Raw genomic sequence first — 27,895 nt, 5'->3', positions numbered from 1 at the left:
ATCAGAGGTGCTAATCTCAGACTTGATACACATACTTCTGGATTTTTTTATAACTTTCCTTAATATATTACAATATTTCTTATAATGGTTGAGCTTTTCTTCATCTCGACTTATTCTAGTGTCTTGGTATAATTCCCATTTCCGGCTACAAGAAATTTTAATCCCTTTAGTCACCCATGGTTTTTTATCAAGTTTATTTGAATTATGATTCACTAATTTCTTAGGAAAACTGTTTTCAAATATACCCACAAGTTTATCATGGAATAAGTTAAATTTAACATTTGCATCAGGTTCCCGATAAACATCCTCCCAGTCTACCCTTTTCAAGCTTTCCTTAAATTGTTGAATTGTTATATGGTTAATTGGGCGTATTATTTTGTTTGTTTTTTTCACATTACTGTATGGAGCAAAGTCATGAATTGAAAGTAGCTGTGCATCGTGATCAGAACGCCCGTTCTTAATAGGATAGGTGTTTACTTCTTTTAATTTATCTTGGTCTATGAAAATGTTATCTATCAGGGTGCTACTGTCTTGTACAATACGAGTAGGAAAATCAATGACTGATGTCAGATTGTAAGAGCAAAGTAATAGTTCAAGGTCGTTCTTCTTGCTTGAGTGTTTAAGAAAGTCTACGTTAAAATCTCCACAAATGATAAATTGTTTTCCCTTTTCTGACAGATAATGCAGCAAGAGATCTAGGTTTTTAAGAAACATTTGAAAATTTCCAAGTGGGGACCTATACACAGTCACAATTATGAATTTACCACTGTCCAATTTAAGCTCACAAGCGCATACTTCAATGTGCTGTTCTACACAGAATTTTGTGGTTTCTATGTTTTTAAAACTATGTTCCCCCTTAACATAAATGGCAGCTCCTCCTTTCTCCATATTGTCTCTACAAAAATAAGTTGCTAGTTTATACCCATTAATATTTACATTTTCCATTTGTGTAGTTATATGATGTTCAGACAGGCACAGTACATCAACTTCTGTTGTATTTTTAATATTCTCAAAACAAATTATTAGTTCGTCTATTTTGTTCCTTAATCCCCTGATATTTTGGTGAAATATATTAACACAACTGTTTCCTCTACCTTTATTCGAACCATTTATTTTTTTACCTTTAAGAGCTGCCTGTCTGGACATCTTGTTCAACCTAAAAAAGGTGCCTCTATGCCCTTTCGGGTCACAGGGGTTTTGCCTTGAGTGCTAGTGGCCCCCTTTAGACGACCTACAGTTAAATCAGCTAATCTATCCGTCCCTAGACTATTTAGGTGCAGGCCATGTCGAGTGTATCCCCATCTCCCAATGCTACCAACAGGCACTGTATAAATGTGTGTTTTTGCACCATCCAGCAGCTGCTCGCTCAACTCTCTTTAACTCGCCACACAGAAGGGTTAACCGAGGGCTGATTGTAACGCTGCAATACCTCAACAAAACCCACATTCGTACATCCTGTTGCAGCTCCTATTTTATCCAGGTCACTCTTAATATCATAATTCCTATCCTTAGCCAGGCTGTTTCCTGCCCCACCTATTACTATCACCTCATCATTCTTGTCAAAGTCCCTACAGAGTGGTCCTATGTCTTCTATCACCTGGCTAAGCCTAGCACTTGGCTAAAACAAACTCGTGACCTCAAGCTGTAAGTCGCCCTGCTATCTAGCAACTTACTGCCTTTTCCACCTTTGTTAGAGTATTAATTTATTTTGTATTTAAAAAATAAAAATAACTGTGAAACAGGGCCTGCGTATCTTTTAAGGGGCAGGTTGTATGTAAAAATAGCAACTAATAAGTGAGTAAAAGATCCTTTTTTAAAGGACATCTTTAAATCGCCATGAATGTTAATACATCCATATGCATGTAAAAGAATTTTTATTGCAAATTTCTTCAAGTGCAATAGAACTGAAAGACTTTTTCTCATGTGTTTGATGAAGCTGTCTGATTTTATGTATGGCTAGTTGTCAGTTTCTTGCATATTGTTTGCACTTATACGGTACACGAGTCAAATGAGCAGGCATGATACCATATCGAGCTCTGCAGTGTATTGGGAAATCTTGAACCCCTGTGAATGATTTTGCCAAGCCCTCAGTTATTTATAATGAGTATACAAGTAACCCCCAATTCTTTAAAGAATCGTACTCCATTTATAAAACAGTTTGAAGCATCTGATTACTTTAAAAATTAGTTAATATGTTAAAAATATGACTAAAAGTGTGTAAGAAGAAAAGTTTAACAAAATTTTTGCATGTAGGTACTGTCTGCAGAGTGGGTTGCAAATACAGTTAGTGTTAAAGAAGTAATAAATTAAAATGTCGTGTGTGATGTTGAAATTTTACTGCACACAGTTTTAAGCAAAAGCTAGTTTTTCACAGTTTTAATGTTTGTGACATCTATCCCAAACTATGTGCTGTAAAATGATGTAATTTTGTTCAATGTTATATATGTTTGCAAAATGTGTTGCAAATATACATGGTAATAAAAAAAATTAATAAATTAAAATATCATGCCTGATGCTGAAATTTGACATCATGAGCACCAAAAATGTAATAAGTGATAATTTTTTTTTCCTTTCATGAGGAGGAGGGAGGAGGGCTGGGGTGGGGTGGGGGTGGGGGTGGGGAGTCAGCAAGAAAAAGGTTTGTAAGTTTTGAAACCATGTGTAAAGTTTGTTGGTAGCCACTAAGTGCTCTCATTCTTAAATACTGGATGAATATAGTCTGGTATTTGTGGGCCATCAGTTATGCTGCCTCAAAACACACACACACACACACTCACACACACACAGTTCCTTACTGTAACCCTTCTCTTGATGTGCTAAACTTCGAATATAAGATCACATCTTTTAAAGAGTAGATTGTGACAGCATTTGAAATTTTTAAATGTCGTCAATAATTATGCAAAATATTGAAAATGAAATTTTTGTTGTGCTTGGGAACCATTATATAGGCAATGTGCAGTTAGTACTGTGTGTCCAGGATAGTGTGTTAGTAATATAGATAATGATTGCCTTTGTTGGAATAAGGTAAGGATGAAGAACTGTTGTGGAGTATACTTTATTTACTCGAATCTAAGCCGCACCTGAAAAATGAGACTCGAAATCAAGGAAAAAAAATTTTCCCGAATCTAAGCTGCACCTGAAATTTGAGACTCGAAATTCAAGGGGAGAGAAGAGTCTTAGGCCGCATCTCCAAATCGAAACAATGTTGGTCCATTGTAATATGAGACACAATTTAGGTCGAATGAATGACGATACAGCTACAATAGTTTGGTTCGAGTCGTAAGCTTAGCAGTTAAGCTATACCAGGTAGCCATTGCTACGCATCAGGCACTCCGTTCATGTTTATACGGGTACCCTTCCTTTTTCCTGTGCTTCATTTGGTTTGTATTGATTGATTATTTTTCTTTGATATGATAAGTGTCGTTCTCTTTGTTATAGGTGTTTACGTCACTCAAAATCTGAAAATGCATTACTGTACTGTGTCACGCATTGTTTGTCGCATTCTGAGAATGAGTGTTTACGACCTGTCGCTGCTCGTGGCATGGCTTGCTTTTGTGCACGCTGCCGCCGCTTACAATTAAAAAAAAAATGGCGGGTGGTGAGAGAGAGAGGGGGGGGGGGGGAGAGGGGGGGGGGGGAATCGTCTCATTAGCAAAACAATGGCAAGAGACTGCTATTTGTTGTTACTTACACTGCTGCTTTCTTTGATAATGATCAACAAGAACCAAATAATAGAATGTGTATGATAGAAGATGTTCTAAACAAGAGTTTAGTGAAAATTTTTCTCCGTTTGACAATCTTTGCAGACGCCTCTTTAGTACATTACATTCTGCACAGAAATTAGAGTCATCTTAGATTTAAAAATGTAGTAAATTCCCGTGCTTCATTTCTGACTGTATCTCTATTAGGCACAAGAATAATACGAATATAAACATGAAATGATATGTATATTCTTCTGCGTTTGCTGTTGTCTCACTCTAGTTTCGTAGTGTATTAGGCAGACAGGTTTTAAATGAGATAGCAGCAAACACGAAAGAATACATGGAAAAATGTTTATATTTGTATTAGTCTTAGGGTGAAGAGAATATTGATTGTGATTCACAATTCATAAAAGTTCCTATTAGCAACCATCTCTTCTCACAGGTAAGAAAAAATTCAGAACATAGAGTTGGCCGTATTGACAAACATCCCAAACAGTCTTGCCAGTCAGATTTTCGTAGTACATTGAAATGCTGCTAAATTCGAAGATGAACAATACTTAATTTGTATTTACTTCGTTGGATAATGTATGAAAATGCAGTGGTCGAAACTCTGGGCGGAGAAAAAAGCTCATCTTCCACCTTTTTGTTTTTTTAAATTTATTTACTGATGCAGAGGTTTTGGCGCCAGTATTTATCATTGTGCCTGCAAAGCATGCCTGTGTTGCACTACATATATTTGATGGCAGAAGTTCGTTGTGGTGGCACCTACCAACGTTTTTCAGAATTTCCGCTTACTTTGCACTCGATTCTAAGCCGCAGATGGTGTTTTGGATTACAAAAACCGGAAAAAAAGTGTGGCTTAGATTCAAGTAAATACGGTAACAAGAAATGGGTAAGGTAGTAAAGGGTGTCCCAGGAGGAATGGTCAGTATTCAGCGATATAACAGCAATGATTATTCAGAGCAAGAAAAGTCTATTATTAATGGACTCCAAAATGCATATGTTACAAGCTATGAACATTTCTTCATGTTCGATACTGTGAAACAAATCTCTTATGGGCAAGCTCTTTGCTGTCCTTGTTTTGGAACGAAACAGTATGGACCAAAACAAGAAAAAATTGCTTAGTAAGCATAGGCTCTAAAATGCACACCATTTCTTCAGTAGAAGGGATGCGTTTCACAGCAGCGAAGATTAACAAGTGCTCTTAGCACTTAAGTTATCCACATTAGAACCTATTTTAGTGGACATATTTTTCTTGTTTTGGTCTGTGCTATTACCTCTCAAAATGTGGAAAGCAAAGAGCTTGCAGTAGATGAAATTTGTTTCACAGCATCAAAGATGAAAAAGTGCTCATACGTCTTATGATATGCATTTTAGAACACATTTACTAAACATTTTTGCTTCGAATAATCATTCCTGTTTTATCCGTGAATATTGAGCACTCCTCCTGGGACACACCATACATTGTTACAAGACAAATAGAGCTTCCTGGCACCAAATAATACATACAGGTCTATATAACTATGCCACCCACAAGGAGCATTCATCTCTCATGTCTATCTGGTATAATTATATAGTCAGAAACTTTTTAGAAAATATTAAAAGTAAGTTTAATTTACAAACAGTACTGTTCATCTCATATCTGCTAACACTGATAATATGCCGTGCAAAGGGCTAGGATTATAGCATAAAATGCAGTATAATGCAAAAACTATAATTTTTTATACAGTCACAATTTTTCCATTATTTTGCAATACCATCTTCTATGACTGAATTACTGTTGTCTTTTGTGTATCCAATATGATCTGCAAAGATTTAAGAGACTATTGAATAATTAGCTTCTTAGATCAAACAGAATTGTTTTGTAGTAGGATGAGCTAACTGAAATGTCCTATCTCAACCAGTTGTGTGAAGGTTTCAACTATTTCTGCAACATTGTCTTCCTCATTATTCATGGACACTGTATTCGAAGCTTGAAGCAGAAACATATTGTTAAACATTGCCAATGGCATGCCTAAATTTGACTTGTGTGAAGTAAATTAGCATTTTTGTTGGATGACACCTTGGAATATCAGTGTGATTGAGGATACATGACTGTGGAACAGATCAAAGATTGTGGACAGGTAACCTATTTATTTTCCAAAAATAAATGTGATATTTCTTTTTAATATTTAAGTTGACTAAGTTATCCAGGTGTTCTTGTGTTTTTATTGCATAGTTCTGACTACTTTGGTTTCCACATCATAGTTCTGACTACTTTGGTTTCCACATCACTAACACAAAGTCTGCACACATTGAAAGGAAGACCCATATATAAATGGCATTAGATGATATCTTGTAAACAAATCCCATCCACAGGCTATGGCGGGCCCATTAGTACTGTCCAACAACTGTATCACCCTCCGCCAAAGGTCCACAGGATTCTGTATTGAGGGGTATGAGTTCAGCACACAGCTCTCCCAGCTGTTGTCACTTTTTATGACCTGGAGCAGCTAGTATGGTCAAGAAGCTCCTCAGTTGGCATTACGAGGATGAGTGCATCCTTTTCCAATCCTCCCGCCAAGGAAAAACCTTGGCAGTCCTGGGAACCGAACTTGGATCCTGAGTGTTTCAGTCATCTGCACTGACCACTCTGGTACAGAGGTAGACTGACGCTCTCGTACACTTGAGACATTAATATCTTCTATGGTATTAAACATTCACTTCAAAATTACTGCATATATATATATATATATATATATATATATATATATATATATATATATATATATATATATATATAGAGAGAGAGAGAGAGAGAGAGAGAGAGAGACAGAGAGGAAAAAAATTGTACACATGGAATGACGATGACGACGACAACATCGATTTTGATTCGATGATGACATATGGTACCTGTGAGTAGTAGGTGTACTGATAATGGTTTCAATGTGATCGGCCAACATATAGCATAGTTTCATAGCTACCAGAGCACCATCTGTGTCTACCCTTTAATAGGGAATGCTCACAGCCAGAAGGCTCAATCTGGTGCAAACATGTGAAGCAGCAGGCAACCATGCTACAGAGATACACTCATGCTTTCTGTAGCCAGCTGAGTGAGTTTGAAAGGGGTCAGATTGTGGCTTTCTGAGTGGTGGGATGGTCCTTTTAGAGTATTGCCACACAAGTTGGACATGCTGCATCAGTTGTGCAATGATGCTGGTACCAGTGATTGCATGAACATTCACACACCCAGAGGTGAGGTTCTGGAGGTCCGCAAATGCCCACCAGGATTTTCGTATTGTAAGGGCTACAGTGGCAGACCATACAGCTTCCACAACACAGATAAGAGGCCTTTTTAGTCCAAACGTATCAACACAAAGTTTTACAAACCAGTATTTAGCAGTGGGACTACAGTCGTGCTAATCTCTACCCCGTCTTTCATTACACCACAGCATCAATGAGCATGGCTCAACTGGTGCCATCAGAGGATCACTTGGAAGATGGACTGGCCTACTGTGCTGTTCAGTGGTGAAGGCAGATTCCACCTGCATGTAAGTGATGGTTGTTTGCAAATAGATGATGAGTGCTGGCTTGTAGAGTGCATTTGTCCAAGTTTGAAAGTCGGCCTCACCACAGGCCTTTTGGTTGGGGGTGCAATAGGCTTCGACACTCATTCGCATATTGTCTTTCTGGATGGAACACTAACCAGGACTTGGTATGTGCAGAATGTTGTTAGACTCAATCTTTTGCCATTCTTGCAACAGGAAGATAATTTGTCATTGTTACAATAGGGTAATACTCACCCACACACTGCCTATGCAATTCAATATACTCTGCAATATGTGCAGCAGTTTCCCTGACCAGCATGATTTCCCGACTTGTATCCAATCGAGCATGTGTGTTATATGATTGGACAAGAAGTGAATCATGTGACTCGTCAGCCAATAATGCAAAAGTGCATGGACAGGTCAAGCAGGTGTGGCAGGATGTGTCCCTGTGAACACTATTCACCATCAGCACGATCACCTGAATCCCAGAGTCAACATAAACATTGCTGCTCATGGAAGCCACATCATATATTAATATGGTTGTTTCAGCATGACTTGATACCTTGTACCTCAGAACTTCTTGTGCTGTTAATCTGTGAGTGTAATCATTTCATGTACTCCATATGCAGTGTCACTGCATTGGAAACCTATAAAGTGGTGTATTTTTTCTGGCAGTGTAGTATGATTATGCCTGTTCCACCTCTGAAAATGTGGTCATTTACCACATTTCAGCTCATTGTTTGAAAATTTTGATGTTAATATTTTGAACTGAAAAGACATAAACTTGTGGTAGTTATACAGCTAAAACAATTACAGATTTACATGTCCTTACACAAGAAGCCATATATGTGAATATTATAATGTACATGTAGTTATAAGGTGCAGTACCATGAAATATTTGATAGGGTGTATTTATAACACACAAAATAATTTCATCACTATAGAGAGTTAATGATAGTAATGGTAACTTTTCTGATTCTTCTCAGATCCTGAAACACTGGACCATACAGGAAAGCTTCTCCTGCGAACCACACAAAACCTGCAGAAGTTAGTGTCTTTCTATCAGTTTGTTAGACAACAGCAAGACAAACCTCCATCATATAATGCAGTAGTTGCCACTGATCTGAAAACCCCACAGGTAGGTACAGATGTGTTAAATTTGCATTTTACATTGAAAGAAAATGGATCTCTCAAATAAAGTAAGAAAATATTTCTATTTGTCAGCTGAGACAATGTTTCTTTGCAATCCAGAAGTTCCTTCATTTGATACAAGTGAAGAAAGTGTTCAGAAGGAATGAGAGTTTTGGGAGACTGCTGGCTGGAGTGGCCGTGTGGTTCTAGGCGCTACAGTCTGGAGCAGAGCGACCTCTACGGTCGCAGGTTCGTCTCCTGCCTCGGGCATGGATGTGTGTGATGTCCTTAGGTTTAATTAGTTCTAAGTTCTAGGTGACTGATGACATCAGAAGTTAAGCCACATAGTGATCAGAGCCATTTGAACCATTTATTGGTAGACTAAGCAAATAACGGGTACTGGATCAGTGACAACCTAGCAAAATAGGAAACAATGTCATTTCAATAAACTATCATTGGTTCTCATTTATGTTCACTTTCCATTTTTTGTTTCTTTTATGTATCATTAACCTAAATTATTGTGTAAGAAGCTTATTTATTTCAACAGTCCTCTCCATTATTATTCTAGGTGTTAATTACTTTCTTCCTTCTTATTCATATTTCATTTTATTTATTTTTTCATTCAAATTTAACTATTGCAATGATAAACTGAAATCTAGCCTTACATTTTGCTAAATGTTCCCAGAATATGCCCCATTAATTGAGAAATGTACACGTGACAAGGAAAATAAAAAAGAAATATTCTTTTGTGTAATTTTTAGGAGCACAGTATACACAGTTATTTAGGTTAACAACACATGAAAGTGAACGTAAATGAGAACCGATAATAGTTTATTGAAATTACAGTTTCGTATTCTGCTAGTTTGCCACTGATCCAGTACCCATTAATTGCTTAGTCTCCCAATACTCTCATTCCTTCTGAACACTTTCCTTTCTTGTACCAGATGAAGGAACCTCTGGATTGGAAAAAAACATTGTCTCAGCTGATAAGTAGAAATATTTTCTTACTTTATTTTACACATTTCTGTTACACATAATATTCTGATTATAATTGTCTAATTTTGTTTACTTAAAATTGTGTGAGTATTTTTAATCACATCTTATAAGTATGCCATTTCATAATATTTACTTAAACCATATTCCTACCAGTGTAACGACTGTTGTATAATTTTACTTTGCCCGATATATAAATAAATGTACTTCAGAGATAGGGGGCTTTAATGGACACAGCCCTACCTGATCGCGACCTTCCTTGTTCTATGAAACATGACTAATAGCTCTCACCATGCATAGATACAGTCATGATATTTCTTGTCATTACCTACTACTTCCATTTTGAGCAGACCAAATTAGGTGGCAAGTGATAGCACTCTGGACTCACATTCAGGAGGATGACAGTTCAAACCCGCAACTTGCCATCTTGATTTAGGTTTTCCATGGTTTCCCTAAATCACTTTAGGCAAGTGGCAGTATTGTTCCTTTGAAAGGGGATGGCCAATTTCTTTCCCCAATCCGAGCTTGTGCCCAGTCTCTAATGACCTCATTGTCGACGGGATGTTAAACACTAATTCCCTCCTCCTGCACTTTTGAGCAGTTTGATGGTCTTCGTTTCAGATTAATATTGATCAAACCACAAATTGACAGAGTGAGGCATTGATCATCTCAGTGATATCACATTTTCTAGTAGAAATTCTTTCGATTTCATCACTATTTTTCATTGCCCCCTGTATTTAAAAGCCTTTGGTTTTTTTTGTACTCTACTCTGTTTCTTTGTGCTTTACTAAGTGACACTGGATATTTATACAGTTAGCTCTCTTTGTGCTCCATTTATTTTGCTTAATTATTAGCTTTTGTAACTGTGTGTGTTTTCTTCTCATCACAACTGTCCTCAATTCTCTTTCTTTCTCATGGTAGCAGCCTTTGATGTTGACCCGGATGTTTCACCAGGTTATGTTTTCTTACACCAATGTCTCCATTCTCCATACATCAATTTTCAATTGAACCCTTCTGGGCTTGACCTCCATTTTCAATTTTTTTTCTGTTGTTTGGACCAAGTGGGGAAGAACACCTTGACAAACATCTGTATACGATTACTGCATAGATTCATGCGTGCACAGAAAAGCCAATCAGTAACCAATCTGCTATGATGGAATCATTATTTACTGTTTTGCTGGAGCCTCGTGACAACACAGTGATCCTACTTCTGATGCCTGAGTTGCTAACTCGCATGCCAAGGAATAGATGCCCATCTTCCTGGGGCATCAGCACTCCCTGCGACAGCTGTTGTGTCAGATGACCCTCGCTGTGGCTAGGCGTTGACCTTGGGGAGAGCTCCTGGTTGGAGTAAGTAGCATCATTTTGTACATTTCACACATGAAACATGTCACATAGATACAAAACAATGGACACTCTAATGCGGCCATATCAAAACACGTTCAGACATTCCTGCACTGACAGTTAACAATTCTACTACTACCCTGGCTACCACATGGTGAGAGAGATGAGCCAGATGACTGAAAGCGAAACAATTTACCCAGTACCTGGTGTGTAGTAGAACAGGTGGTCATAATTTCATGGTGACATAACTGGTATTTTTTGTGAAACACATGGTAATCAGATTTGGAGAAGTGGACTCATTAGGAAAATCTTGTAATTAATCACTATTGATAAAGGCCTCTATACTGCATACTCACAAGCTCTTCAGACATGTGTGCGACTTGGGTGACTTACCAGTGACTATTGCCTCTCATGGAACTTTGAATATGGTACAGTGAGCTATCTCTCACAGAAACTGTACACTCCAAACAGATGAGGATCTTTGAGATAATATAATAATCTGACCTAGTGCGGATCCCAACCACTCAAGCAGTACTTGGGAATGGCTCGTACTAGTGTCCTGTATGTGGTATTGTTTACAGACGAGCCACACTTTCCTAAAATTCTCCCAATGAACTGAAATTGACCATTTGTCTTTCATCAGCAATCCTTACATGCTCATTCCATTTCTTGTTGCTTTGAAACATTACACGTAGATATTTAATTGACATGACTGTGAAGCAGTACCCTACTAATGCAGTACCCGAACGTTAAGGGTTGTTTTTCCTACTTGTTTGCATTAATTTACATTTAGAGCTATTTGCCTATCATCACACCAACTGTAAATCTTGTCTAAGTCATCTTATATCCTCCTACAGTCACTCAACAATGACACCTTCCCAAACACCACAGCATCATCAGGAAACAACTGCAGACTGCTGCTTACCCTATCCACCAGATCGTTTATGTGTACAGAAAATAACAGCAGTCCTGTCGCACTTCCCTGGAGCACTCTGCAGAAATCTACAAATAAGGAATCACCCTGTTGCCCTTCACCCATATTTCACAGGATGATATGTGAGAAAAGGGCAAGCTGAGATTAACAACAACAGTACTTTCTACAACTGTACTTATTTGTGGGTAGAAGATTTTACCACTGGAGGAAATTTATTGAGAGGGAAAAGCCTCTGTCAACACTCTTCAATATATAGATGAAGTTATCTCCAAATAGAAAATGTTGAACATAGGTGGAGTTCTTTTAGATCATGACACTAGACTAAATGTAAGTTTATATGCAGATAACGTAACTCTGATTACAGGAAATGATGATGACCTTCTATAAGTTGCAGCAGATAGTCTCAGATTACAACCCAACATTGTCAGTAAATAAAAAAAATAATAAAATCTTGGAGCAAGTAGAACATTTTATATACATAGGATGTAGCGTCACTTATGAAGATAACCCTGATGTGGAAAAAATTAAATAAATTTACTTCCATAAGTGGAATGTCGTAAAAAGTTTGCGGTATAAAGCTAAGAAAGAAACCCAGCTGCAGTTTTATAAAACAATAGCAGTACCAACACTTATTTATGGAAGTGAAGCATGGCCAGCAGCAACATGCCAAGAAAGTAGAATACCGGCTCAAGACATGAGATTTTTAAGAACAGTGGAAGATCGTACAAGGAAAGATTGAAAAAGAAATGAAGGTATGAGGAAAGATTTAGGCATATATAACCTAAACAAAAAAAAAGGAAAAAGGAAAACAGGAGAAAATGGAAGAAACTTATAGATTGTGTAGGTGGTGAAAAATTCCCAGTAAAGGCTCTAAATTATAAATGCACAGGAAGAAGAAATGTAGGAAGCAGGAGGACGGGGAGGAAATTTATTATATGTGAATGGAAAATGTCTTAAAGGCTTTTGCAGCAAACAGATGTCAAGGATATTGGTCTCTAATTTTGTGGGTCCATTCTCTTATCTTTATTGTAGACAGAATTCACCCGTGCTTTTTTCCAATCGCTTGGGGGTTTGCTCTGGCTCAGAGATTCCCAATGAATGCACACTATGTTACGGGCCAGTGCTGTAGAGTATTCTTTGTGAAACTGAAATTGGATTCCATCAGGACCTGAAGACTTATTTGCTTTCAACTCATTTAGTTGTTTCTCCACACCAGAGATGCTTATTAGTATGTCCTCCATGCAGGAGTCTGTGTGATGGTCAATGGATGATATGTTGGTATGGTTCTGCTGCATGAGCAATTTCTTAAATGCGAAGTTTAAAACTTCGACTTGCTATCTTCTTCTGCCACATCAACCTTGTCAATGAGTGGCTGGATATAAGCCTTAGAGCCACTTAGCGATTTTACTTAGGACCACAATTTTCTTGGGTTCTCAGCAAGATCTTTTGCTGAGGTATGACAGTGGTAGTTGTTATAAACTCCACAAACTGATCCTTTTACAGACACACGAATTTCTATTCTCCATGACTATCTTCATTCCAGACTGGACTATGGTTTCCAGGTTGATGGCTCAGTGGCATTTTCAGCTTTGAAATTTTTGAGCTCAGTCCATTATTGTGATGTTTGGCTTTTGCTGCACCTTCCGGACTAGTCCCATAGGCATTCTTCTTGCTGAAGCAGGAATCATCCCTCTTCAGGTCTGACGATACCTATTGTTGCACATTTATGGTATCTCCATCACAATTTCCTCCTCATCCAAATTATCTTTTTTTTTTTCTTCTTCTTCTCCTCATCTGAGAGCATGACTTCTCTGACACCTGCTTGCAGGTGGGATTACTATATGGAATGTACCTCACTGACCTTTGCTGGGACCTTTGCCAGGACCTTGGCCTAACCTCTTTAGAATGCATTCCCAGCGTTTCCCTAGCCCTCACCTCCTGGCTCTCCACAGTAAGCACGCTCTTCTGCCTCTAATATTGGCAGTTGATACAAGTGCAGTTCAACTCATTCTTCATCTTCTCTTTGAAAATGGTTTTTATTCTTGGATATAAGCTTTTAAATTATTGTAGGGATGGCAGTGGTTTGGTTCAGGTTGAGACATTACCTGATGCATGATCAGCCTGGTGGACCCTTGACTCTACCTCCTTTACAAGCTGCATCTTTCACCCCTCTTTTATTCTGTTTTAGTTACTTTTAGATTGTCTTTTTTTTTGCCACACCTAATTTTCCATTTTTTGGGTAGCACTCTGTTGAATGGTAGGCACTCTTTAATATCATTATTACAGTGGATGAGGGGTGGAATGTTCCTGTTGCAGGAAGAGCCCTGGGGAAATCCACCTTTTGCCTAACCTGTTCCTCGCATCCTATTTTTATTATTGATGTACATTACATTTTAAGCCTTCGAACTTTTACTGTTCTGGATATCGTGACTGGTAGATGTTATTTGCCCTGTCACTGTCTGTGCCCTTTATTGAGTTGATGGGTGTCGGATGCCGTTGGCGTTTCTCTCACCATGGATGAGCCCTGTGAGGTTCCCTTGTCTGCTTTGACATACACACTGGTCCAATCCGTATGCATGGTGTATACAACCCAGAACAACTGAGAGATCAGGGAAAAACCTGGGAATTTTTTCGTCTGGGAGAAAACAGGGAAAAAAGAATCCCGGAAATTTTTCAGACTTTCAGTTTTCAGCTAAATTTTTGTAATTTTGACTGGTAACAACCAATACTCTAACAAAGTATATTACAGTAACCCGCTACTGCAGAATAATACTGCAACATTAAAACACGAACGAGAGAAAAAAACGAAAATAAAACTTAAATTGCAAAGGAAATGCGCCTTATAAAATAACACAGTGCTCATAGAAGTGTCTGCCAACAGCAAAATGTGTCAAAGGCTTTCAGAAGACTATGCAATCTTCATAACAACAAATTGCCTCCGATGAGCATGATGTCATGATTCATTTAATCAGTTACAAGCGGGATCATGCACATGCGCTGTTGAGTCTCGTATGAGTAGTACCTTCTCCCGATTTTGGATACAGAAATGTGGCTGTCGACTGTGTAAGCAGCAGTAGCAGCAACCAGCCACATGCTACCCTGAAAAATTTTGCTAGTTCACCCAAACTGCCAGATTCATGCGTGCGCAGTAGGCCCGCATCTAGTGGGGGGTGGGGGCCAACTGGGGTATCTGAACCAAGCAGCAATTTCGGGGGAGGGGGCAAATTCATATTCTTGAGGAAAAAACCTTGTTTCACAAAGCACCTAGCATCCAGCGCACGTCGGTCTATTGATTATTCATATGATTTTGAAACGTACCGCTGCTGGTTTTTGAACACATTCTAAGTTGATTTCTGAATGAATTGTAAGTTAATTTTTGGATGCGTGCATAGTGTATGTGATGTCTCTGGCAGGGGATTTCTCGTCACATCTAGAAATAAACTTTCCTGCAGGACGGGGCTATAAGAGCTGAGCGGACTAAAGCTGAACCCGTGAATGCCAACTGCTGCTTGTTTATGTGCTTGATTTGGTTTGCTAATGTTCAGCATTGTTACAATTACTAGCAAAATCCATAGATTCAGACTACCATAGTGGAAATAAACAATTAACAGAAATAACAGGTAAGAAAGATTATGTATTATCTTCTCGGTGTATCCAAGAAAGTGAAATTTTGACAGAAAATTTTTGGCCAGATTGCTACACTAGACAGGGCCAGTTGTAGTCCCCGGCCAGCAGCCACTTAACTTCCATTCTGGGAGTAGCATGGAAAACTCATTGTATGAACACGTAATACCGCCTAACCAGAGAATAATTGCTGGATAACTAAACAGGTGATGGTGGCAGGGTTAGTAAAGTTAACCGGAGAATGAGTTTTGACAGTGAAAGGAGTAGTTACAGAATTAGTAATGACAAGACTGTTTGTTAGAACAAGGAAAAAGAAGAAATAGGGACATCACACAAATTATGGAAGAATATGATGATTCCAAATTTATACAAAAATTTCGTTCTACTACTTTTTGGTCTCGTGCATGAGAAACTGGAACGTATGAATGAAATTTGAAACTATTTCCTAACGTAAAGCCTTTTGCTTGTAGTAGGCCAAATAGGTATTTCTTATGGGTACCTCGTGAATTATATTCTGTCGTATTATAAAAATGATCAGTGTTGCCAAATCAGTCTCTCCTATTTGGTGTGTGTTACAACTGCTGCAATATTAGAAAGGCCTATTTTGTTTTATCCAGCACACAGTGACATAGTAGATGTAACTAGATCGAGAAACCACACCAGTCTGGGGTACTATTTATATTAACAGCTTTTTCAGTATTAGACAACGACGTTTCCATTTTTTATGTAGCTAAACATTTGACGAACTTTGATAAGATAACAGTTCTTTTGCAGAAATGAAACCATGCCATGTAAAGCTGTCACAAAATTAGAGAGAAAAATCTCTAGGACCAAAGGATTGAAGAAATTTGTGCTGTCTTGTTTGTCTCTTGTTTTTAGGTACCCTATATTTAATTTTATGTCACACAGAAGAGCAAGTTATTAGCTAATAGGCAATAAAGAGTCCATATTTTGTGAAGATTTCTCGTTATCCTGGTTACAAATAATCCTATCCCGTATTAATTGTGAGGTTTTTTTAAAGGTTGGGAGGGGGGGGGGGGGGCGGCAGGTCGTCGAACCAGCTGACTGGGAGCAGGAGAGGCCACTACAGGACATTTTAATTTCCGCTGACCTGAAATAGTTTGATGCCATCCATTACAAAATATACACATTTGAGTTCCACAGAGTGAAATACAGTGACGTGCGGTATATTGTTTGAAGAGGCGTGGCACTGCACTGCACACTTAAGACAAAATAACGTGTCTTACATTTCCTCGAAGATATATGTATTATGTATCAGACTCTTTAGAAATATGTGCGCTACAAAATGAACTTACTTTTTAAAAGTAGTTTTTTTGCAGAGTGGTCTGAGTTATAGTGGGGCGCGGGGTGGGGGTGGGGGAGGGGGATAGTCTTCACATGACCCGTATTTACATTTAGTGATTTTCTGTTTTCTCTTTGTTTACTGCTCTCATGTCAAATGAAAGCAAGACTGATTTCTGTGACTGGGACCTATCAGGTGAATTAAAACACATTCACATAATTACGGAAGTCTAAAATATGTTATTAGTTTCAGATTTTTCTGACAGTCGAGCATTAATCACTTTGCAGAACAATAAAGTTATTTTAGTTGGTTTACTAAAGAAATTTGGCTTTCATTAAGCTTTCCTGCTGAGGAAGTCAATTTATTTGAAACGAAGTATTTAATTCCACTCTATTGGCTAGTTTCAACTGTTCGCTGCATTTCAAGTATACATTTTCATCTTCTAGCACGTTCGGCATTATGCCATAATAAAAAACCAAACATGAGATAATACAGTACTGGTACTCCAAGAAAATTTACATCCCGAAAACCATACTGAAGAGCTTCATATCAGGCCGAGGCCTATGTCATTGGGAATCTGGACATACGAATGTGCACTGTAAGGCGAACTATGCATTTTAGTATGCTTCATGAAATTCCGATGCTCACGGAGTATCCTCTGATGTCTTGTTTCTTTTATGATATAATGTAAGATCTTTTAATGTTTTACATGTACGAACATACGGGCTTTCTATGTCACCGTAGTTTCGCAAGCGTGGTGACGCCTCTTATCTGGTGCTCTCTGGCAACTGCTGAAATGAATCTTATTTCTACAAGTTGCGGGAAAATATTGTGAATTGTTCAAAAAGTATTATTTTCAAAGGAAATTTCCTTTCGTCCAAAATGAACTATGTGCGAGAATGTGTGATGAATTTCTTAAATCAGAGCGCGTTTGCTCTCTTTTAAAAATCAGCTCTTTGATGATGAGCCATTTAGAAGAATTTCGAGCCCAGAAGATCAGAGATTTGTGGCAGTATTAAAAATTTTACTAGGGGTATTTGTGTGATGTATCTTAAAGTGTAACATGCGCTAAACAGATCAACATTATATGTGAAAGCTTAGCTTCTCTTGTAGCTTATTTACCTTTGAAACAAATATTATATGTGAAAGCTTCGCTTTTCTTGTAGTAACACTATGTATATTAATTTAAACCATTAACTTTTCGTGTTGGTGGAATTCAAATTTACACTTTCGTAATACGAAAATATGCAGCGTACATGTTGCTGCACATCAAAGATCTTTCCAAAACATTTTTTTTTCCCCCTGAGTTTAATTTTCTAAAGTCCTGGGAAATTCTAAGCTGCTGTATAAAACCATATCCATTCAAAGGATAAGTTTTACAGTTCCAAGGGAAAGTATAATGTCACTTAACATAGAAAAAATATATTTTCACCCGGAAGAAAATGTATTTTTAACCGGGAGATCCGGGAAAAATCCAGGAATTTTTTTTCCTTGTCTGCGTACACACCCTGGTATACTTTGCTGTCAGTTATTCCTAGCTCCTGTGTACTTTTGTCATTAGAACATCTTCCTGGTTGACGTCACTAATCCCAGCTGAACTACCAATGGACCAAGAGACTGATGACCTTGATGTTTTAGTTGCTTTATTCACAACCAACCAAGTCATCTCATTTCCTTTTTCAGGAGATGTGCATTTGCTACAAATACACACTCTAGATTCATAATTCTTAGTGTTAGTGGGCAGCTCACAGATCCATTTACAGAGCAAATTTTTTATGTTGAGTAGGAATTACAAGGAGATAAGTAGAAGATTTTTTTCTGAATTGAAATGACCTTTTTCCCATTACAGATGTATAGAAAGATCAACATGCATGAAATATGTATTTTGGAACAGTATTTTTAAAAATCCACTTTAAATATTTCGGTGAATGTTGAAGTTTAAATTGATTTAATTGGGAGAATTAGAGAGAGTGCCATTTAATACGACTTTAAACAAAAGTTATTGAAAGTTCAAAACATTTTAGTTGCAACCCACTTAACTATTTTTTTCTAACCTACTTGCATGAGAACACTTAGAAATGTATCAACATTTTTTATTTAAAAATCTGATTACAAATGGCTGCTGAGTGGGTGACAGTCACAGATGTATATGGGACTCCTGCAAAAATAAGGTTTCATACAACTGTTGCTGCCCCACAGTGTCATTGATGGCTCTGCTACTTTCACCGCATTTTGTAATCCTGTTAGTTATATTAACAGCCAATGTTGCTAATAATTAATATTTGGCATTTTGCTAATTTTTCAGAATGTTCTTCAATTGGTTGATCAAAAAGTTATATATTTTTGACAATTTTTTATAAGATTTATGTTGTTAATTACTAATAATAATTCACTTTATCATACAAAACTTTGACCATGAACTCCTATACATAATTTGCTGCTGTTTGCTTGAAATGTTTAAAGGATCTGTCTGGTCTGCTCAGAGCTCCTGAACGGGAGATGAACAGCTTACTCAGTCTGCTGGCAACAATTGATACAGTTGAAGGCAAATCACCAAGAAATTTTGAGGCAAGAGTTGGTTTCCCAGATGATAAGAGTGCCTTTGTAGACTTCCTATCCAGCTTTGAAATAAATAATGTTACAAATAATGCAGCCTCAGCAAATAATGTCAGTTTGAAGAAGGATGCTCCCGAGGACAAAATTAAAAGGATAAGTAAGTTTTGGTTGTAAAGTGAAATACTCTTACTCTAAATGACTGTCTAGAAAAATTATAAGTAGTGGTTTCAGTGACCGGTATTGTTGAGCAGATGAAGTCCAGTGGTTGTGGCCAAAACGGAAAAATGTAAATAGATCATCATGATCCCTAATTTATGCAATACTTTCCACACTATCTTCTATGTCTTTGTCTGTTCAGTGCAGTGTGTGCAAGCAGGTAGTATGGTTGCTTCACCTGCTCCCAACCTGAGCAGTTGAACATACCTGTTGCATACCTTGCTCTGTAACACTTGCATTGAAAATGATATTTTATGTAAATTATTTATTATTTGATAAGAGGAATAATGAAACAATTTGTCACCATCCGTGTGTCTGTATATAGATGAAAGTAGTTTGATTTCATTAAAAATTTAAGTACCTGTTGCTCTACAGGTTAATTTCAACCTCACTCAGCACTCTTTATTAAACACAAGTTATGAATCCCACTTACTGGCAAGACAACCAGGAAAAGGCAGGAACAGGAAAACAGCTATCAACTGTAGATATTATAATGCATCAAGGGTGCACTTCAGCAAGTCAGTGTAAATCACAGCCATTTTTGTGGAACTGCAGTTTTGTTGCCCTTGGTGGTGGTGGCGGCGGCGGCGGCAATGGCAATGGCAATGGCAATGGCAATGGCAATGACAATGGCAATGACAATGACAATGACAATGACAATGACAAGCTTACTACCTAAACGCTTAATGCATTGCTTTGGAGTACTGAAGGACTTGTGACAACAGCTGAGATTGCTTAAGTTGCTTCTTTCTGTATCTTCCTTGACCATATAGTCCATTCCATGTGCTAGATTCATTTTGTGTTTGGGTCACCAGTTTTCACGCTCCCTCTGGGTGGTAATGGAGTCTTATTTTGGCAGACATCCTCCATACATGCTTCCTCCACTTGTTCTTGGGTTATGCTTTTGTCCATCTATTACTGATTCCTTACTGCTGATGTAAATAAAATAGAAGGAAACTTCCACATGGGAAAAATATATTAAAAACAAAGATTCCAAGACTTACCAAGCGGGAAAGCGCCGGTAGATAGGCACAATGAATAAAACACAAACACACACACACAGAATTTGAGCTTTCGCAACCGGTGGCTGCTTCGTCAGGAAAGAGAGAAGGAAAAGGAAAGATGAAAGGATGTGGGTTTTAAGGGAGAAGGTAAGGAGTCATTCCAATCCCGGGAGCGGAAAGACTTACCTTAGGGGGAAAAAGGATAGGTATATGCTCGCGCGCGCGCGCGCACACACACACACACACACACACACGCACACACACACACACACGCACACACACACACACACACACACACACACACACACACACGTCTGCTTGTGTCTGTGTATGTATGGATGGATATGTGTGTGTGTGTGTGTGTGTGTGTGTGTGTGTGTGTGTGTGTGTGCGCGCGCGAGCGTATACCTATCCTTTTTCCCCCTAAGGTAAGTCTTTCCGCTCCCGGGATTGGAATGACTCCTTACCCTCTCCCTTAAAACCCACATCCTTTCATCTTTCCTTTTCCTTCCCTCTTTCCTGATGAAGCAGCCGCCGGTTGCGAAAGCTCAAATTCTGTGTGTGTGTTTGTGTTTTATTCATTGTGCCTATCTACCGGCGCTTTCCCGCTTGGGAAGTCTTGGAATTTTGTTTTTAATATATGATTCCTTACTGCCACATACACAACTGTACATGTCATTATTCCATCCTGGATTTTCCATGGTTTGACTTAAAACAATCTTTTTTGTAAAATTTCATTACTGTGTAAATCCTAGTTATTTTTCCCAATGTTCTTCTAAGAATTTCTCAGATAAAGTCAAAAACTTAAAGCTTACAGTCAATAATTACATCTCGGATGAATGATGTCCAAGAGCTCAGAAACATATGCTTTGTCAATACTATTAGCTTGCACCATAGGAGTAAGTATCCCATGAAAAACTTTAATTGTTTAGGTATTGAGATTTTCATTTTGATTAAAACATAGAGCATAGTGCAAGTAAACCAGCTCTAGTACTCCAATAACAACAGAATGAGTGGAAGATTTATCAGATATGTATTTGAGAGTATAAATTGATATTCTAACATTTTTGACGACTAGGAGTGTGTGAAGTGTATGTGCAAAGCTCCCACTTCTCTTATACGGGTTGACTTACGAGGGGCGTTTGAAAAGTCTGTGCAAAAATAAAAACTAGTTACGTGTTTGGGATAAACCTTTCTTATTTTTCAACATAGTCTCCTTTCAGACGTATACATTTCATCCAACACTGTTCTAATTTCTTGATCCCTTCCGAATAATAGGAATTATCAAAGTATGCAAAATAGCTATTAGTTGTGCAATCCCCTCCTCGTTTGAATAAAATCTTTGTTCTGCCAGCCATTTCTTCAAATTGGGGAACAAATAGTAGTCTGAGGGAGCCAAGTCTGGAGAATAGGGGGGATGTGAAACCAGTTGGAATCCTATTTCCATTAATTTTGTGACCACAACTGCTGAGGTGTGTTGGTGCATTGTCGTGATGGAAAAGGACTCTTTTGCAGTCCAGTCATCGGCGTTTTTCTTGCAGCTCAGTTTTCAAACGATCCAATGTTGTTGTTGTTTGTTGTTGTTGTTGTTGTTGTTGTTGTTGTTGTTGTTGTTGTCTTCAGTCCTGAGACTGGTTTGATGCAGCTCTCCATGCTACTCTATCCTCTGCAAGCTGCTTCATCTCCCAGTACCTACTGCAACCTACATCCTTCTGAATCTGCTTAGTGTATTCATCTCTTGGTCTCAACGATCCAATAACAATGAATAATCTGCACCTCTAATAGCTTTACCCTTTTTCAGGTAGTTGATGAGGATCATCCCTTGCGAGAATCTCGAAAGACAGTCTCCAGAACCTTTCCAACCTAGTGAATGGTCTTCGCCTTTCTTGGTGCAGATTTTCCCTTGATAACCCATTGTTTAGATTGTTATTTGGTCTCAGGAGTATAGTAATGTATCCACGTTTCATGCACAGTGGCAAAACGATGCTTAAAGTCCTACGGATTCTTCCTCAACAGCCAAAAACCATCCTTGCAACACTTCACACGATTCCAGTTTTGGTCACGCGTGAGCAATCGTGGAACCCATCTTGCGGATAGCTTTCTCATGTGCAAATGTTTATGCAAAATATTATGTACCCATTCATTCGAGATGCTCAAAGCACTAGCAGTCTCACACACCTTAACTCTTCTATCATCCATCACCATATCATGGATTTTATCAATGATTTCTGGAGTCGTAACCTCCACAGGGCATCCAGAATGTTCAGCATCACTTGTGCCCACCCATATGGCCACTCCAAAAATTTTGAAACCATTTACAAACTGTTCTAATCGAAGGTGCAGAGTCACCGTAATGTTTATCAAGCTTCTCTTTAGTCTCCTAAGGTGTTTTGCCTTTCATAAAGTAATGTTTAATCATGACACGAAATTCTTTTTCGTCCATTTTCTGACAATCACTAGACTTCCTTGATTCACACGAATGCCAGACACAAAGAAATAGACATATGGCTGAAACTTGGTGTGCATTCTTTCCAAAGATGCTGCTAACTAAACATGACCTCGATACGCGACGGTGGTGCCACCTCTCAGACTTTGCCCAGACTTTTCAAATGCTCCTCGTACTTGTTGTATACAGCCAATCTTCTTCTCTAGATAGCCTGCTTTCAGAATCTCTATAAACTTCTTTTCCGAAGAATGATGCTAGTTGCAGGAACCTTAAAGACTCTCTCACCATGCGAAATAATTCAGTACTCGAAGAATACTTTTCAATAACTATTGGTCTATTTGAGCTTCATAAGAACAAAGTTCACACTTTGGACATAAACATTTAACTTCTCATAAGTAACTCGTATCGTCTCACATTAGAAATAGATTTAAGTCCATTTAGAAAAGAACTGGTTAAACAACCATGTCTCTACTACAAACATATTGTTAAATATCTTGCCCCCAGCAAGCCCAAGGTAAGAGTTTTTTCAGAATCTCTGTTGTTTTTTTGTCACCAACTATAGTCACAATTACAAACTGCACAGAATAACACAAAAGTTCGTTGGTTCTTCTGTGTGCTTTCAGTACGCCTTCCATGGATTGCCCAACAACTACTTGTCGGTGTCATTCAACCGCTGTGTCGACCTTTTGCTCACGACTGATTTCACACCTGCACACACAGACAGGAGATGCGCAGTAGATAGGGTTCCTTTCTCCCACTCACATCTAAAATGTCGTGTGTTCGAAATAGTGGAAGGCCGAGTGGTTCTAGAACTTTCACGCAAATTCTCAAAACACTACATATCCGCCCCCTCAGATCGGACATGTGATATTTTATACATAATCATTATGTACGTAACATCACTCGCAACAAAATTTCATATCATACCAATATACTTTCTCATACATGTTTCTGCATACATATTTCACTTCAACAACAATCTTTTTTTTCCTCTAGAACAATCTTTAGCTGATGGTTCCTTTAATCTGTTCTTATTTCATCTTGACGTCAAGACCTGAACATTTTTTCATGTTTTTAGTCGTCTTTTGTAATATTTAAGAATTGTGAGGACTGTTTCCTTATTTCCAATCGTAAACTGCAGGTGTTCATGACACTTCAGTGTTTTATTATTTATATCCTTTGTACTACCTTTTCTTTAGTATGTACTAGCTTCACTATCTGTTATAGTTTGGAGAAACTCTGGGGAAAATGAAAGTGTTCTTTTTGACACTCGTGAATGTACATAAAATGTAATAATGCTCGTTGTGCCTAGAATTCAAACTTTCCAGAACAATCCCTACTAAATTTTGAGACTTTTCTCACGGTACTGTCTCTTTCCTAGGATCAGTACCTATATCTTGCCTGTGGATTGACCATATGAGAGCACTTCCTCTTTCTATTTTGGTAGGTACGCCCCTTTATAAAACACTTCCTATTTTTTCAGGCCACAGTTCGTCCTGCCTCCAAGTAGGTATGTCTGCCCCGTATATTTAGCAAATGCTGAGTATGCCCCCGTATCCTGCACGAGTAGGCCTCATGGTTCATTACCCCAACATACGTTCCTATGTATGCTATAATTAAGTATATTTTGGTAAAGTTACAAATCTACTGTACACTTCGCATATACTTCTTAATACTTCATCTAATCCCTAGAGTCCTCCTCTACTTATCAACTTCTATACTTCCAGTAGATACCATGTCTAGCTATAATTCAACTCCTACTATCCTACTGTTTCAGTTTTCAGAGTATTTATTGTACTGACTTTTCTTAAATGACAATCACAGTCAATTCCTTCTCACATCGCAACAGGTTTCTAGCCTGTAATTTCAATGTTTGTGTCCATTGCAACGTTGTTAAGAGATGACGATGCAACTCGGTTGACAACCCGTGAAGACTTCATATAAGATAAAGAAGATAGCCCCAAAGACAGGAAATCTTTACCACCCCCATTCCCCAGGATCCCTACCCCTCAGGTACTTGAGTGATACACCCGAGGAGGTTTGGTGTTAAATCGTCTCCTACAGAATGGACATTCCCACCTTCACCCTTGAGGTTGCCGAAGGAAATCTTAACAACCTTATGGGAATAGCAAATGGTGAACAATTAGGCACACTTGTTGTCTGAAAGGTGTGATGTGTGTTTCGTGTTAGTCATGATTTGTGTGTACTTGTAAATCATGCTTTTATCCACGATACCCACCCCTTTCAAAACTTATACAAACCCTCCCATCTACATCACATCACATAAAAGGTATAAAATATTCTGTACAAAGTAGAAAATCTATATACTACATTATCACAGTTGTTTAACTAGTCATGCAATATTATATTTTCTACAAACATAATATTCCATTCAGTTCACTTTATCTAAATATCACTTTTTACTTGTGATTCTCTAGAATTGTTTTTTGTTTGACTGTCACCTGGTTTTCTAAGATATAAGATTACAGGATAGTTTACAGTTTTAGGAATAGATTACAGAACAGTTTAATTTTTTAAAGAAATTTGATGCAGGAAAACTTTTTTTGGAAGAAACACCGAAAACGACTCAGGTTCTGACAACCGTCACTCCGCCCGTTAATCCAGAATGTTAACGTCCCTGGGGGTATATGACTCTGCCTGGGTCCCATGGATCTGATATTAACTTTTCTTGTGTGCTGGCAAACCAGTAATTCTCTTTAAATCTCTTTCGAAAGTTTTCCCAGGAGGAAAAATTCTCAATATTTGCTGTTTCCCATTTGTAGGTCTCTCCTAGTTGGTGCCCCACAGCATATGCAATCTTTATAGAATCTTCCCAATTCTTTGGCAAAGCTTGATTGAATCTTTTCAATAAATGGGTCAGATGTACATCCTCGTTTGGCTTAAATTTAGCAAATTGCCTAGATAGTCCTGAATTAGCCCCCCATTGTAGATCAGTCATTACTTCACTAGTTAATACTAAATTATGTGAAGTTACCCATTTTCTACTTGTTCCTGGATAAGTTTGAATTCTCTCCAGAATTCATCTATGCCCGTCCCGGAAGAAGCCATAGGCTACACATTCCTGGATGTTATTCTCTCGGTAACTTTTCTTTCTATAATTTCTTCGACTTGGTCTTCCAAACTACTTATATTTATGATGTCTGAGTTCGCTAGTTTCTCTCTGAAATTTCTTTCTGCATTATCTACTCATGTATTAATGCCTGTAATTTGCGATTGGATTATTGGCATTAACTTATCTTGCTTTTCAACTCTCTTTTAAAGTATGCAATCCCTGCTTTAGAGCATCAAACAACATTGCATACATTTTCAAATGATCCTAACTTTTCATTGATTTCTGATTGTACAGTATTACATTTTTCCTCAATATCAAATTCCAACCTTTTTTGCTAAACCTTTTAATTGATCATTCTGTTTCTTTCTCACTAAAGTCAATGAACAGTTGGTTTACATGAATGTCCAATGAATTGGTTAATTCTTTCTTTAAGTCTAATTTCAAATTCTCCACTTTACTATTCTAGGTCAGTCTTTAAAGCAAACACTCCTTCACATAGATTACCAAATTCTTTGCTCTGAGAGTCAACTTTGGCATTTAACAATCCCAAAGTTTCATTCTGAGCATTTAAACTAGAGTGTACTAAGCATAGCTCTTTACTTAGAGTTGAATATAGTTCTTTACTTAGCGCAGCATTTTGAGTTTTGATGAGATTTACTAACTCGGACCAGCCAGGCCCTTCTTTAGTAATTCTCATAGCCATGGCTGGTTCTGACATCTCTCCAATTTGCTTAACATGATCCATGATTTTACAAGCTTTAGACCTTCAAAGCATTTAAAATTTAATTTTAAGTATAATAACTACATTAATAAAGGTCAGAGAGAGCATAAGGCAACAATTGACGGGAATGGGGGAAAGAAATCAGTAGAAGAAGAATGGGTAGCTTTGAGGGATGAAATAGTGAAGGCAGCAGAGGATCAAGTAGGTAAAAAGACGAGGGCTAGCAAAAATCCTTGGCTGACAGAAGAAATATTGAATTTAATTGATGAAAGAAGAAAATATAAAAATGCAGTAAATGAAGCAGGCAAAAAGGAATACAAACGTCTCAAAAATGAGATCGACAGGAAGTGCAAAATGGTTAAGCAGGCATGGCTAGAGGACAAATGTAAGGATGTAGAAGCTTATCTCACTAGGGGTAAGATAGATACTGCCTACAGGAAAATTAAAGAGACCTTTGGAGAAAAGAGAACCACTTGCAAGAATATCAAGAGCTCAGATGGAAACCCAGTTCTAAGCAAAGAAGGGAAGGCAGAAAGGTGGAAGGAGTACATAGAAGGTATATACAAGGGCTATGTACTTGAAGACAATATTATGGAAATGGAAGAATATGTAGATGAAGATGAAATGGGAGATACGATACTGTGTGAAGAGTTTGACAGAGCACTGAAATACCTGAGTCGAAACAAGGCCCCGGGAGTAGACAACATTCCATAAGAACTGCTGACAGCCTTGGGAGGGCCAGTCCTGACAAAACTCTACCATCTGGTGAGCAAAATGTATGAGACAGGCGAAATACCCACAGACTTCAAGAAGAATATAATAATTCCAATCCCAAAGAAAGCAGGTATTGACAGATGTGAAAATTACTGAACTATCAGTTTAATAAGTCACAGCTGCAAAATACTAACGCAAATTCTTTATACAGATGAATGGAAAAACTGGTATAAGCCGACCTTGGGGAAGGTCGGTTTGGATTTCGTAGAAATATTGGAACGCGTGAGGCAATACTAACCCTACGATTTATCTTAGAAGCTAGATTAAGAAAAGGCAAACCTACGTTCCTAGCATTTGTAGACTTAGAAAAAGCTTTTGACAATGTTGATTGGAATACTCTCTTTCAAATTCTGAAGGTGGCAGGGGTAAAATACAGGGAGCGAAAGGCTATTTACAATTTGTACAGAAAGCAGATGGCAGTTATAAGAGTCGAGGGGCATGAAAGGGAAACAGTGGTTGGGAAGGGATTGAGACAGGGCTGTAGCCTATCCCCAATGTTATTCAATCTGTATATTGAGCAAGCACTAAAGGACACAAAAGAAAAATTT

General features: G+C 38.0%; 1 protein-coding gene across 1 annotated transcript in view; it reads left to right on the top strand.

The window, feature by feature from the left end:
• LOC126278297 (rab3 GTPase-activating protein non-catalytic subunit) overlaps positions 1–27,895 on the top strand; it is a 192,866-nt gene that overhangs the window by 77,597 nt on the left and 87,374 nt on the right. The window contains exons 12-13 of the mRNA XM_049978308.1: positions 8,215–8,366; positions 19,021–19,270. Of these exons, the coding sequence (XP_049834265.1) occupies positions 8,215–8,366; positions 19,021–19,270 (402 nt within the window). The remainder of the gene's footprint in view (positions 1–8,214; positions 8,367–19,020; positions 19,271–27,895) is intronic.

This window comes from Schistocerca gregaria, chromosome 6 (genome assembly GCF_023897955.1).
Source record: "Schistocerca gregaria isolate iqSchGreg1 chromosome 6, iqSchGreg1.2, whole genome shotgun sequence".
NCBI classification, from domain to species: Eukaryota; Metazoa; Arthropoda; class Insecta; order Orthoptera; family Acrididae; genus Schistocerca; species Schistocerca gregaria.
This window is presented reverse-complemented; position numbering and strand designations above follow the sequence as displayed.